The sequence below is a fragment of the Malus sylvestris genome, chromosome 15 (genome assembly GCF_916048215.2).
Source record: "Malus sylvestris chromosome 15, drMalSylv7.2, whole genome shotgun sequence".
NCBI lineage: Eukaryota > Viridiplantae > Streptophyta > Magnoliopsida > Rosales > Rosaceae > Malus > Malus sylvestris.
This window is the reverse complement of record NC_062274.1, coordinates 20,826,550-20,842,698: the sequence shown is the minus strand read 5'-3', so window position 1 is coordinate 20,842,698 and position 16,149 is coordinate 20,826,550. Positions and strand designations below refer to the sequence as shown.

General features: G+C 36.7%; 1 protein-coding gene across 1 annotated transcript; it reads right to left on the bottom strand.

The window, feature by feature from the left end:
• Positions 1-7,375: 7,375 nt before the first annotated feature.
• LOC126601251 (protein SHORT INTERNODES-like) lies at positions 7,376-9,967 on the bottom strand. The gene is made up of 2 exons (XM_050267936.1): positions 8,739-9,967; positions 7,376-8,138 (listed from the first exon to the last, which is right to left on the bottom strand). Exons 1-2 carry the CDS (start codon positions 9,424-9,426, stop codon positions 7,735-7,737), a joined length of 1,092 nt encoding a protein of 363 aa, XP_050123893.1. The 5' UTR covers positions 9,427-9,967; the 3' UTR covers positions 7,376-7,734.
• Positions 9,968-16,149: the final 6,182 nt, after the last annotated feature.

Below are 16,149 nucleotides of genomic sequence, written 5' to 3'. Positions count from 1 at the left end.
TGGATTGTTTGGGTTTATTTTTAATTGGGTTCAACTGGGTTTTCTGGATTTGAATAATTGGTGATATAGATCGGTTCTTTTGTTTTGGTCATTTTTTGTTTTACATTTATTATTTGAATGTATGTTGTTCTTACATTGAAGATAAAGATTTGGAAATGTTGATTGTGCTGTTCTTCAATGGATATTTTACAAGTTGTTTGGTTGTTGAGAAAACTGACGAAGAATCGTAATTTTATTTGCCATAGATTGTGGGTTATGGATGCATGTTTGATTCCAGCTGTGGTTGCAATGTTTGAAAATTAGTTGAGTTTCTTTCACATAGTTGAGAGCTCAAAAGCCCCCACATTGATAGCTATTTCATTATCCTCCTTTCTAGTCCGACATTGTACCAAACGTTTCACTAACTTAGTCCAGCTTAGTTTAGTCTAAGCTGGTCCAGCTTAGTCCCTGCAACTAACCCAGTCCAAGATAGTCCGGTATAACAAACGCACACTTAGGACTTGAGCGAGCCACCAACATCTCACTACTAAGCGGAACATTTCACTATTAGGCCAAGCACTTGCAGCCTTCTTTCTCAACCTAAATCTATTTCAGGCCAAAAAAGTTACACATCTGAATAAGAGCTGTTAGATATTTTAATCAACGGGATCTAACAACTTTTGTTCAAATGTGTATCTTAAATGTGCACTACAAAAAATTTAGTAAATTTATATGGTCAAAACTTGAACCAATTCGTTGGAACAAAAACCTTCCTCGTTCACCAAAAAATGTGATATATATGACCGAAATTTTATTAAGCTTCAGTGTATGATGTGCATTAAAACAAGGGTTGAATTGTGATTAGGGATTTATGGCTAAGGACCCAATATATACCATACACCGTTGCATACTAGAAAATTTCGATATAAATTGTAACAAAAGTTTAATTCCTGTAAAATGTGAAGGATAATAGAGTAATATTGCACTTACCACATTTCTACCACCTCTATAATAGAGGTAAGGCCCATCTCTATTGAGAGGTGGTAAATATGGAATGAAAAACCCAATAAGCGTAGCATTTTTTATAATGATATCATGAGATAGGCACGTCTATGTGGTGTTACCAAACCATACGTGTATTTATTTATTAATATTAATACTCAAGACTGAGATTTGTTGAATAACGATTTATCATGCATCAATATCTCTAACTGGTGAAATGTTAACACCACGTGGTGGGTTTACAAACACCAAAGTGATATGTGAGCCTCGCAACTGTGGAAATTATGTGATAGAGATAAGCGAATTCTTATCAAATATATGCATAGATAGATGTACAGTGAAAACCTCTCTCAAGTAATATTCTATAATGGAATCACTTCCTTAATGTAAATAATAATAATAATAATAATAATAATAATAATAATGGATCTAACTTGGGACCAATTATGTATTGGAATAAACTCCATATTGTAATAAGTTCTAAGTTTTCTTGGTTCCATCTTAAGGAAATAGATAATGTTAGGAAGACCAAATTTTTAAACTAAATTTGCAAACCAAATGACAAATGATGTGTCACCAATAAGAAATAAACACGTTAATCGACACTTAATTAGTAATCTAATCATCTACAACCACATCATTTGATTTACAAAACTTAGTTTGAAAACTTAGCCTACCTAGCATTACTCTAAGGAAATATGCCTTCACATGGGTATAATTGTCAATGAGTACACAAATATGCAAGAAATAATATACTTGGTGTCCAAGAATCCTACTGGAAAATATAGCATTAGTTTAGAATAAAGAAGTCAATAAATAATAAGGAAAACTAATGAAAAGGGCTTGAAAACTTTGAGTTTTAATGATAAGGACAAAATAAAGGGTAAAGTGAATAGTACCAGGATTGACTTTTTAGTGTAAAAATGTGGTTTTTCGTTAAAGTGAACAGTACCGGGTGCTTTTCGTTAAAGTTCCCTAAATAATATTCAATTGTGTATTTGAATAAACTGTATATTGTAATAAATTATTTAGAGATAAATATGACAATAAATAATATATTTTAACCACACCTACATGTCTCAGAGTGAGGTTTGATCCCAATCGTATAAGGTTTTACCAGTATATATATGTGAGTGAACCCACTATAATGCGTAGTGATGTGTTACCATGAACGCCATGTGTTTGCACGATTTTAACATTAATTACATTATTTTAGGATAATATTAACCTCATTAAATATTGATAAATCAATTATGCCCATAATAACTCTTCACACTCAACTTTTCTTTTTCAATTTTATTCCTAGTAAAAATATATACATAATTGTCTCTAAGTTTTTGTTTGAACACGATTTTGCACCCACGCCCTATATACTCTCAATATTAAGGATCATGATTAGTTTTCGAATAAAAGTTAGATCAATCGCATAATCAATTTAGATTCAAAGTCCTAATCAAAGACAGTAAGAACTAACGGAATTAGGCTGAAAATAATTCCGAGAATACATCGAGAAATTAAAATATCATTAGAGTTTTACAACTCAACAAACTTGTCCATCACGAAAGTCACCCCTATAAATACAAGGTTTTGCAATGTAGAGTAATCCTTCAACTCAACACACACTCAAATGCTATACGCGAAAGCTTCTCACGTCCCTGCGAAAAATACCATCATAACCCTTCATCAACACATCTTCAGTTTAGTTTAACAACACTGTGTTGGCAACTACAAACATCTCAATTTGGGTTAACAACATTACTTCTAATTGGTTTGTTGTCTATGCAAGTCTTTGCAAGTGAAGAGTTTGCAATTCTTTAGTCAAAAGATGCCACTTCATAGCTTCCTAGTGAAGTATAATGTTCTCCAATCGGTTACTCTTAGGTGCACTTCAAAGTTCCGCATTCAAGCTATCAACACACCATAAAAGTGTTTATATCCTTTAAGTATCTTTGCCCCTATAGCCTGATACCGATTCAGTGCTCATTTTCTCACAAATATAGTTGAAGTTGTCGAGCCTGGTGGAGATGATCCTAAACTTCACAGTGAATTAAGTAACCTTATTTTCATGTTCTAAAACCTTAGGCCGAGAGTGTTCCTTCCTCAGCCATAGTTACTAGGGATGGGCAAATACTCATTGGTTATGGGTAACCGCAGTTACCCGTCCATTTAAATTAAATGGTTACGGTTATGGGTAACCGTTTAGATAAATAAATGGTTATGGGTATAACCGTTTATCTGTGAAATTTAAATGGACGGTTATGGGTATTAACCGCAGGTATAAACAGGTAACCGTTTACCCATTTATTTTATATATGTAAAACTAACACAAACCATGTTCTCGATCCAATAATACTTAGCACCCAATAAATTAGCAAGGAATTCATCGATCTTTCTCTCAATAACACTGCTACAAGAATGATGATTCTCATCATCAAGGAATTGGCCAAATTAATTTAAATTCCTTGCGGGTAACCGTGAAATTAACAGAAATGCTTTGACATAAATATCTTCTAAACAATTTTTGTAACCCAATAATACTTGGCAAATATTATATTTACCTTCATTGATAACAGTAAAAAATATCGTCTGTAAACTATTATTTCAATTATTGGAATGGTATAAGGACTTAAAAAATTAAAATATGAAAATCTATGATGAATGTACCTATAACGGTGTTTAATTGTCAAAAAAAAGAAAATTATTACAATTTTTTTTAATTTTCAAGTTATTAAAAAACATGTTGACGGGTGAAAAAAGGGTAATGGTAAAAAAAAAAAAAGATAAACGGGTTAAAAAAGATAAATAGGTAAACATGTATTAAATGGTTACGGTTAAATGGGTATGCGGTTATGAGTATAATTAATCGTTTATAAACGGTTATGGGTATGAATATAATCATTTAGGCAATTACCCAACGGATAAACGGTTATGAGGGTATGAGCATAAACGGTTATGAGTAAATAATCGCGGTTACTCACCCGCCATAACCGTTGCCCATTCCTAATAGTTACCCAAGTGCAGAAGTCATCAACGCATTTGACTCCTCACTACCACGTCCATTTTACTTGCCCAACCGTGCTCGATTGCAAGTTAACATACTCACATTACCAGAAAAACGTAGTTACCTCATTAGTACCTTGGTCTGTGCACCTTGTAGGCTTTGTAATTTATAGGATCAACAATTTCTCAATTAGTTTCTTATCTCTACTAAACATATTTATAAAAATTGTATTTCCCATCCCCTAGAAAATGACGAGACATTTATGAGAATGTATATCTTTCCGCATATCAAATAGTCTTCCCAAAACGGAGAATACAAATGTCTTGTTTTATTCATCGCATGCATTGAGATTTAATCTGGACAATAATAAGAGTGGAGATTGTCCTAACTTCTAACAAGGTAAAAAATGTTTAGGATTACAAGATGATTCAGTTCATCAGAGGGCTAACTTCTCATCCAAATAAATAGCTCTACACAATCTAAACTGCTACGATCCATCCATCCATATCCATGCAGGATTACTCAAAAGCTAATTCAGTTTCATCAGATGGCAAACATTTCAAGCTCCACAGCAAGAATAAATTTTCAAGCAATTCGGTCATAGTCGTATACTACTTTATAGAATTTTATCAACACAACTAAAAGGAAATAAGCACTGTTTGGAGCCTTCTTATTTTCTATCAGAAATTTCTTGTAAGAGGTATGTAGCTGAATTGTTTTAAGATCATTCACTCCTGCATCCGAGGTCTTGAGTTCAATTCCCCCTCTCCCAATTCCATTTGTATTATAAAAACTTACAAGTAATTTCAACTGCAATTATTTTCTATACATGAAAAGCATTACCTCAATGAAGGTCCCAGGTTAGAAATTTCACTGAATCACTACAAATCTTTTAATATTTCCTGCGAAGTCCTCATTATATATATAGCTTATAAGCTATCAAATTAATTATAAACAGCAGGACAATACACATAATTTGGGTTACGAATCTAGACTCATTTCCATGGCAACTCCATGTATGGACTTCTTAAATGAGTAACTAACATGCTTGAAGCAATGACAACAAAACCAGAGAGAGAGAGAGAGAGAGAGAGCGAATTGCCACCAACCTGCCTAAACTCCAAACACTATCGTCATTCGAATTATGCAATTACAACTTTTATGATTTCTTAATTATCAAAAAATCAAAAAAAAATTATAATGCAGAACCGAACACAGGCAAAGTGCTTCAACTCAATTGCAAATATTTGGTACTCTTCAAGACAGAAGTTTCTATATATTCTTTACACCCCAAGGTACACATATTCAAGCCTAAACCTATATTAAGTAAGGGATCTCTCAATTATGTTCAAGAAGAAGACAAGAATTGGAGCCAATGACGAAAAGACTGATTTCGAGGCATGGAAGACAGCCCTTCGTTAGGATTAGTTACTCATACTTCACCAAACAAAAGATAATTTTTCTCTTCGTCTACAAATGAATTGCAGTGTAATTTTAGGTGACTCCTTATCTATATTAGGTTTAGCCTTTAGAGTTTGAACATGTGTTCGTGCATTCAAAAATCTCTTAGCAGACTTTACCGGGATTAATTGATTGATTTACATTAGATGACTCCTTTAGAATATAATTCTTAATTCTTGTTTAATTCATTTCTAATGCTTCGTTCGCTGAAAGATCTCAATTTTATTTAGTTTATCAACCCAAATTAACTACAATAATTCTGATGTCTCTACCTAACACCCCCCCCCCCCCAAAAAAACATTTTAATGTCATTCCAAATTAGTCTCAACTTTTTTAAACATTCCAAACAAGTACTCAACCGATTAAAAATGTCACATCCGTTAAGCCCTTGTTAATTTTTCAATCATTTATTATATTTAGAATCTACCAAAATTTGGTAGATTATGGTCAACATTAATAGTAGTTGCCTCTTTGAATTTCAAATATAGATTATGTAATATAGAACCTAATTTACAAACGAGTTTTTGAATTGAATAAAAATATGGACCCAAACTGAAATTACATTAGGAGAGTAATCTTCTAACAAAAAGGAGAGTTAAGAATTCAGATAAGATTTCAAGGAGTTTGCGTCGGCTTACATAATTTTCTCATACGCCGGTTCTGAGCTCGTAAAACTTCCAGCTCTTCTTTGTGGGCAATGAAGATGGTGGTGGCAGCATCATGACAGTCCATACCATTTCAGCAACCTCCATGATTTCTTTCTCGATGTTGGCAGTTCAATAGGGTGGGTTGGTGGTTTTGTGTTGGGTTTGGAGATGATGTCATGATGGAGGTGGTGGTGACCGTTAATTCGTGGAGCCTATGTTTCCTTGGCCTTCTATTGATTTTGATGACAAAGTAAACCCTAATTAATTTAACAGATTTTTATCTCTTAACAGATGTGACACTTTTAATAGCTTGGGTATTTGTTTGGAATGTTTAAAAGGTTGTCGGAATGTCACAAAAAGGTTGGGAAGATTTAGGTACTTAATCCAATTAAAAATTTATCTACATTCTTGAGGTAAATTAAACTAACTACCAGTTTCATTACAGACACAAGCTCCTTCACAGTAAATTTATTTATTTGGAGAATAAAGCTTATACTTCATACTGTTGATATTTTATGAACTAGTAGAGATAACTACATATCAATATTATTGCCTAACTGTGAAATTATGTGGCAGCATTAAAAGGTTAAAAAAGAGTTGTATAGGGAAGTGAGAAATAGATAATTGCAGAGAACATGTCAAAGATCAGATTGTTTGTTAACCAAGGAAAGTCTTTAAATTTTCTGCTATGGTTACAATTCCTAAATTTTTCATTTCCTGCAGCTGCATTAAACCACTGCAGGTGAAGATTAAGCAAAGCTTACAGTTTTCAACATCAAAGTCACATCTATGCATTTCAAGATTTAGGAACAAATGAAGAAAATATTGAACAATTTTCAATATTCTATGAAAATCTAGAGAGAGAGAGAGAAGAGAGAGAGAAGAGAGAGGAGAGGGAGGGAGAGAGGGCTGCTTGACCTTTTGAACTTGGATGCTGGTTCACTCATGCATGGCTGGACCGCCCATACCGAAATAAAAAGGGAAAAGTCTTTGTAGTTTGTCCAACAAAAGACGAAAACTTTCAAGTTTTCGTGATCCATTCAAACGGGCAGGCATACAGGTAAACAGGAAAAAAGCAGATCCCAAGTTCAGATCCAACCAAAAAAGAGGTATGGGATTCAACCCAGCAGAGGAAAAATAAATACATAAATAAAAACACCTCCATTCTTTTTGTTTACACTAAATTCATCTAAATTACTCGATGGCAAAGTGTTTTAACCCTAGACGCACTAGGTTGAAGAGAAATACCTGTCCAGGGCAAGCCACTAGCAAAACACCACCACTCTTTAAGATCTCCAATATTCAAACAAAATGAAGAAGATATGTAGCCACTAAACATATTTGAGTTTGAACAAGATATTAGTCATAATAGATGATGACATTTAAATTAACCAATTAACAAGCACTAGAAACTGTCAACAAAACAAATACGTTCCTCGTCGCGCATCAATATTTTCTTTCTGCTCTCTTTTTCTAGCTTCCTAGCTACAGCTAGTCCAAATTTGGGGGGGGGGGGGGGGGGTTCAATTTTTGCTACAAAATATTATCAAAAGATGAGAGGACACACTTACGGAATAGTTGGTCGTTGTACGTGGGTAGTCAAGAAGAATAAGAAGAATGTGGGGAGTGTAACTTTTTGTTCCATCAAGATCTTGGTGGTAGGAAGAATTGCGTACCCATGTATGTGTTAATTGGAGCTGGGTATAGAGAAGAAGGATCTATAACAATCGTCGAACCCGCCACTGCCACTCCCTCATGGCCTCCACCACCGTCAATGGAAGCTGTGTTAACGGCGGTGGTGGCTCCCGCGACGAGATTGAGCGGTTGGAAATTAACTCCACCAGCAGACGAGGTTTCAGCTGCCATGTTCATATTGTAGTTAGGGGATTCGGGTCCTTGGTCGTAAAGAATTCCTTTGAACAAATGGCCTGCGATGTTCACAGCCGTCTGGTACGCGTACTGATCCTCCTCGTCGATTGCGCTCACTTTCACGCAGCGAAATACCGCCGGCGAGCTCACTTCCGGCGGGAAATTCACCACATCCAACTCTACATACACAAACAATTGTAAATCCCAAACCCCAGTACATAAAACTATGTAGTTTTCATGAGAACAAAAGACCCAAAGTTGGAATATTAAATTAAGAAATTGTTTATCTTCTTTAGATTTTGTTTCTTTTAACAAAAAGAAAAAAGAAAAAGAGAAAAAGGCACACAAAAGCAAGCAAAACGGAAATATACATGAACACGGAGTTTTTAGAGAGAGAGAGAGAGAGAGAGAGAAACAGTGTCTTTCTTTCTTAGTTTCTTTCTTCCCTGTCAATGTTATAAACGTCAAGACTACTGAAGAACAGTATTTTTTTTTTTTGGGAAACGAAAAGATGAAAAGAAAGAAAGCCGATGATTTCTGATGGGGTTTCTGGAAGAATTGAGTTTTTTTACTATGGAGTGTTCGACCTCTTCCTCACACGCAATCGATATTCTCCACTATTTGTTGGGCTTTTTCAAACGCTACCTTCCAAAACCCTTCCCCTTTTTTCTCTTCTTGTTCCATTCTTTCATTTTTTCACTCAAACCCTCCTTTTTTTTATCTCAAACTATCAAAATGTCTCAGGAAAAAAATGTGTATGTATATAACATATAGTATACCTGAAGTGTGTGTGTTTGTGAGAATACGACGAGAGGGTTTCGAGCTCGGATTTTCTCTCAGTCTTTTCGAATTTTCTCCTCGAATCACTTGAAACTGCTGCTGTTGTTGGTGATGGTGGTGTTGCATATGATCTTGCTGTTGGTGTTGGTGATGGTGTTGCTGCTGCCGCTCACGACGTTTCGACGCCGGGACCCACGTGCTCTTGACATGGGTCGGACAGTCGAACCCTCGGCTCTTGCAGCAAGTCCTGCACCTCATGTGTATGCAGTCTTTCTTCGCTTGGTTCCCGCAGTCTTGACAGCTGGCGACTCCTCCGCTTCCTCCTCCTGACGACGACCTCATCGTCGTAAACGCCGCTGCGGCCGACCTTGACGATGAAGTGTCATCCGATCCCCTGCTGCTGGGACCCACCCCTAGAGCAGCCGCAGAAGCGTAGAGATCTTGATGGTGGTGGGGATGAGGCTGGTAGAGCCGCTGCGACGGCTGGGTTTGGAGCTGAAGGAGCTGCTCCTGTTGCTGCCACAGCTCGAAGCCCTTGTACGGCTGGTTTGCCACGTCCTCATTTTTGTACCAGAACAACGTCTCCGGAGGAATTTGATGGCGGTGGTGGTGATCAGGCGGCGGCGGGTTGTTGCTGTTATGTTGGTCGTCGCTGCCGCCTCTGCCTAATGAGAAAAAACCAGCCATTGCTGCTGCTTCTTCCTTAACCCAGACCCAAATTGTGACAGAAAATCCATATCAAATTCAAACTCCGACCCAATTCCTCTAATGGGTATTTACTATTCACCTTGAAGTTTTAATCTTTTTGTAAATGTTTGAAGAGATTGCAGTGAAAAATGAAAAGTTGAAGAGAGAGAGAGAGTGAGAAAGAAGTAGCTACGACTCTGTTTGGCAGCGTTAATCGCGCTTTTAATTCCTCCCCTTCACTGTGCTACTCTGTTTGTCTGTAATTTCCAAGCATTTATGACTCCCGCAGAAGTTCCCTCTCTCTGCAACGCCGCCATACCCTCTCTCTCCTCTGCGCTCTCTACTCACACAAATTTAAGTCTCTCTCCTCTCTCTCTTCTCTCTCTCTCTCTCTCGCTCTCTGATTTGTTTGCAGGTGATGAGCTTTTTAGCTCTGAGCAGTGCCTATTGTTTCTCTCTCTGTGTGTGTGACTGTGTAACATAAAACCTCTCTCTCTCTCTCTTCTTTCTCTCTCTTGGTTGGCTAGGATGTCATAATCTCATCTTCAAACGGAAGAAAGAATGAGATCAGATCACTGTTAAATTCGCATGCTAATCCAACGATCGTCCTCCCCGCCACGTGTCTTAGCGCCAGCTTTTGGCTTCTTCAGTCCTTTTTGCACCGGAAAACCCGCCACTTTTCTTTAATGACTCCCCGCCCAATTTTTTTTTTTTTTAAAGTAAAATTTTGAGTTTTAATTAAAAATAAAAAATAAAAAATAAAGTAAATAATATTAAAATTAATTTTTAATATAAAAATATTATCTTTCGCTAAAATTAATAATATCGAAAAATTTTCATTAAAATTTGCTTTTTTTATTTCCATTTTTACTGCTCAAAATATTAGTTTTTTAATAAATCCCTCCAAATCCAAACTCACTTAACTAGAGAAAGATGATATGGAGACATTAAATGTTACTTTGTTGTTTTTACCAAAAAAAATATTAATTTGTTGGATTACCCAATCATTAATCATCTATATTGCGTAAGAAAAAAGGTTTGTGATTATCATTTTTTGAGTTATATTTTCCTTTGTCACCTAATAATTTTATTGTTAGTATGCATTTGTCTCTATTTTCAACGAAAAATCTTAAATTTGACGCTATTAACAATTTTGATATCAATATATTATATAGTAGACTCATTGAGAAAAATCATATTCATTCTTTATATTATGAATTTACATTTTCTTATCCACCTTTCCTTTTGACCAAATTGTTTATCCTTTTTTTGTGAAAATTATGGTCATCGTTACACCAAACTATAGCTGCAAAGCAAATTCTCCCCTACTCTTCTACTCACATGTGCCTTTGGAGGGTAATTTAGTAAATTTAATATGATTGTCTCTCAGTAAAATTCCATGCTATATCTTGGTACACAAAGCAGTAAAAATTAATGTGTTGTCCAAGTAAAATTTTTACCCAAAACCAGGTCAACAATACGATATTACTTGTAAGCAGTGGTTGCTGTTGTAAATAGAGTCTTCCTTTTTTAACTTACGGCGTTCCGTGTTCAAACTTTTATCTCTTTCTTTTGTACAATTTTTTACTCTTTTTTAAATACAAGTGATTTTTTTATTTTAAACTAGTCTAAAGAGAAGGAGATGGTTTGAACCTAGAACAAACCACCATTGTAATCTGCCACTTAGGCCTTTCATATTAGATAAAAAACTGATTGTGATACCGATATTATAGGAATCACATTTTTACATTGAATTAGAGAATTCGAGTGCAATGAGAGTGATGCATAGTGTAGAAATTTCGTAAAACAATATAATTAGTGTAATAGTAGTGTTATAAGAATCAAACTTAAACATAGGTAACTCATTGTAACCACTAAGGGAAGGTGTATTTTTGCATGCCGCCATCAATTGGTGGTAACGCTCACCACCTTATTTATCACTATTAAATCAGTTTAAATTTTAAGATTGTTGTATATTCAGATCTTAAAATTTAAATTTATTTAACAATAATAAACAGAATAATGAATATTGTCATTACTTGTGGTAAACAAAAGTATTCTCAAGGAAGCCTGATACAGTTGAGATTGTTAGAATAGTAATAAAAAATATTATTTAATTTTTTAACTAGTTTATTGAGGTAGAGAGATTTGGGCAGTGAAAAAGAGAAGTAGTTCATCGTATATCTAGAAAATAATCATGTTTCTCTCCCATTGTTTTATTTTAATTTATTTTTCTCTTCCAGCGCCACATCCTCGTACTTTTTTTTTTCTCTTCCATTATTATTTTAATTTATTTTGTTTATTGTTTCTCTCCCATTGTTTTATTTTATTTTTGGTTTTCACCCAATTTTACAGCATATTCTTCACGGGAGAAGCATGGTAGTTGACTCTTTGAGTACAATAGTTTCTCTCTCTATAGTTAATAACACTCTGGTTGTATAGATCTTCGAGCTCAACTTTGGACTTAAGTTATATATAGAAATAAAATTCATTGTAATAAGTTATTTTTTTTTAGATTTCGTTTTAAGAAATTTTATCTTCATATTAATAATTAAGATGAAATAAAATATTCATCATTGAGTTGAATTGAGCTTGTTTACATCGTTACTCGTAAACATGGACTTCTTGTTATTGAGCCAAAATGTATCTAGCTTACCACGCAAGTGCTAGACTTAAAAATATGGGTGTTATTGGAACTTGTGTGGGACAATTGTCCTACATCACCCATACACCCTCACAAATCCATCTTTATAAGTCTAGTGTGGTTTTATTGCTCGAAGGGTAAGCCGTAGGCAGTTTTCCAAAAATCATAAGCTACCTTAGTGCACTCAGTAGCAGCTTTATGTTTCCAGGGTAGCCGTCCATAGGGCGTACTGCGTAATGTGCCCCCTTCGTCTCTAGGGCCCTATTCCTCACAGATTAGGCCATGAGACCCAAAATCCTTCAATTAGTTAAGCCTTGAAAAAGACCATTGTGGCTATTTCTAGGAATCCCGGCACAAGCCATCGTGCATTTAATTATATTAGGGCAGCCATGCTTATCCACGTCTAGATATTCGGAGTGTAGAGTTTATCTTCCCGCTTTGGAGTGCAGACCCATGTGGGTGTCGGGGAATTAGTTTACCCTCTCGCACTAGAGAGCATAGTTGGTCCCTTGAGGGGTGCAATTCCTGCGATGAGTCCTTAGGTAGGGTGCGATCTTCTTTTGAAGTGTAGGAGAGATAAGTTGTTGTAGACATATAGTCAAGCCAAGTTGTAAATTACTTCTGAATTCCCCATTGAAGAACGAGTGAAACGAACGAATAACTTAACTGTAAAAACTACATAACAACTGGATAGTCCTTGGCTTATGAGGTGGTGCCCAATGAGCTGCTTGAGTCTTCAGATCTTGATATAATGGAAGGTTACACATGGTACTTCCTCAGGTTATAGGCGTTCCACTGTTTTTCGATCTCTTTGTCGTTCATAGTGGCGAGGGTGTAATTACCAATACCATCTACTCTGCTGATCTTGTACAGACCATCCCAGATGGGATTCATCTTTTTGGAGTCTTATCTACGGGCAGTGATGAATGCCTTTCTTAGGACTAAATCTCCAGGTTAGAACTACCGTATTTTGGCCCTTTTGTTGTAGCTGGAGATGAGTTGTTGCTGGTAAGCTGCGATACGGGTGATGGTCTGCTCGCGCTTCTCCTTTGCCAGATCTAAGCTTATGGTCATCTCCTTATTGTTCTTCTCAATGCTTGGCAATAAAGTGCTGATGCTTGGCACGATGATGTTGGAAGAAATAATTGCTTCCGAACCAAATGCTAAAGAGAAATGAGTCTCACCAGCTGCTCGTCTTTTAGTGGTGCGATATGCCCATAGACATCCGAGGAGTTCGTCTGGTCATTTTCCCTTCTTGTCGGTGAAGGATTTCTTGAGGCGATCGAGGATCGTTTTATTGGATGCTTCGGCCTGCCCATTGCCTTGAGGATATCTCAACATGGACATGTGCTGCTTGATGCCATATTTTTGGAAGGACTTCGCCAAATCTTTGCCCACAAATTACGGGCCTTCGTCAGTGATAATAGACTGACGGATGACAAATCGGTAAATAATGTTCCTCCATATGAAGCGCTCTATGTCTGTCTCAGTCGTGGTCGTCATGAGATCTACTTCTACCCATTTGGTGAAGTAGTCGGTTACCACAATCATCATGTCTCGTTTGCGAGTGTAGCTTGCTAGCATGCAGTGCTGGTACCGGCTTGTAGTGTTGGCAGCGGTCGCATTTTTGTACTAACTCCTTAGCATCTTGGTGCATGGTAGACCAGTAGTAGCCTACGTTAAGATCCTTATGTGCTAAGGATCGGCCTCCAGAGTGATTTCCACAAACGCTTTCGTGGATTGAGTTTAGAACCTTTAGGTCTTCATGAAGCTTTAGGCTGGGGAGATGTGGTCTAGTGTAGGATCTTTAGACGAGAATGTTGTTCCACATGTAGTAGCGTGCTGCCTTTATTTGGAGCTTTCTAAACTCCAACCTTTCTGTGGGGAATGTGCCATTGACTAAGTAGTCTATAACAGAACTTTGCCAGTTTGGAGTTGTACTAACCTGTGACATTTTGGCTGCTGGCTCCGCCTCTATGCTTGGCTTATCTAGATACTCCATCGGAATATAGCGTTTGAGTTGGTTGTTAAGGGCGAAGCCTAGGCCGACTAGTGCATTCGTTTTAGCATTGTTTGCCCATGGAACGTAAGTCTGAAACGCCTCAAGTAGTCTGGCTAGTGATTAGCTGGGAATCAGAATGAATTACGAGCTTTTTCACCGCCAAGTCTTTTGCCATTCGGAGGCCTGCTAGTAGGGCCTCGTACTCTGCTTCATTGTTGGATGCTTTGAAGCCTAGAGTGATCACCTACTCAAGCATTGAACCGTGTTGGGTGACAAGGACCACGCTTGCCTCTGACCCTTTGTAGTTGGATGCATTGCCGACATGCAAATGCCAGAAGTCTCAATCGGGTAGAGCAAGCGCTGTTAGGGAGTGCTCTGCTACCTCCGGGGCTTCGTTGGGTCACCCTGTTGCGTCGCAAATGCGCGGTAGGGAGTCGTGGAGCTGGGCCATATTATACGTAGTAGGAGATACTCAACTACCGATATTGGGCAACTCTAGAGTTGAATTATGGAGCAAGGATCGGCTGGGCCCTTATGACATGTAGCAGGAGGTGATGTTCAATTGCCGGTACATGTTGCTCCTATGTAGAATATTTTGGGGTGATGGACAAAACTTGCTTCCGAGTGTGTCCTTTTAATGTTCGTTTGCCCTTGGGGTTCGTCAGAAAACTTTGCGTCCACTAATGTCTACGACTTTATCGTCGCGCTTCAGGATTGGGTGGAATAATGCGTTATGAGGATGACTGCGTGAGTCTGAAGGTAAAACTTGAGCTTTCAGGTTGCAACAACTATTACCAAAGTTAGCTTTTGAATTTCTAGTAGCATCGATGAGAGCTTTTGTGACACACCCCAACCCGGAAAGTCTACTAGGACTCCGAATCGAGCTGTGCTAGCCAACACCTGGAAGGTGACGAAGCCATAAAGTGTAATGATGTGGAAAAAGTGAATAAATTTAAACATAAAAGTGCCTTAATACAAGAGTGCGCTGGTGATGTGATAAAAACTAACACACAAATTAAACCATTTTTAGACAGTTATAATATGAGCAAGTAGGGATCGTTCTAGGCCGGGGATTAGAAAGGTTTCTAATCAACACAAATTAGACTTAAAAGCTGAAAACTAGGCTAAACTAACATAAATAAGAACTAAGGGGTTTTTTGTTTTACGAATTTTAAACTAAAACAACTAAATTGCAAAAACAAAGTGAATTTGGAAGAAAATTGGGTGAAAGGCTAGTTAGAGGATTCTTCTCCACACATGAAACATATGCACACAAATCGATTTCAAGTTATTATTCCTATAAACCATGAACGACAATGCCCTAAATTAATTGTGAACAACACTAATTAACACTCAGATTTTCCTAATTTCATTGAATTGGACTCAGCGAGGCAACCAAATTATTCTTATCAAGTTCCCTATATGAACAACATGATAAAGATACATATCAAATATCATTAAGTTCTGTGAAAGTCATAAGCATTGACAAGGCATTCGTAACTATAAACTACATGATACTCCTGCCAGGAATTTACTTAACACAATCATGACTAGTGACTTTTACTACTTGTAAATATAAGTTCATAACGATTAGGTGAAATTCCCTTAGATTCTAGCATCAAATCCTTGCATGCAAACTAAGTGTGCACCCTTAATCAACACACAAGAACAAGTTCTTAATAAACAGATAAGTAAATCACATTCATGTTTTATGAAACAATAATTAGATGTAATCAACTCATATAAAACATATGATCATGGCTTCGAATTCACCTCTAGCTAATACTAAATTAGTTCCACATGTTTGCAATTAAACAAAACCAATCTAATTTAAACATTAAACTAAAACTAAGGATAGAAAGAACCCAGGAATGCTCCAGCACTCCAATGGCTTTGGATGGCAGGTCACGGCACAAAACTCTTCTTCTCCTTCTTTCCTTGCAAAGTTGAATCACTATTTATATTTTTTTCTTTTAAACTTTTCCAAAAACCTGCGACAATAACTTGTATTTATAGGGCTAGGGCATGGCCTACTTTGTGGTGGAAAAAGATTGAGTTGTTTGCAGTGTTTTAGGAC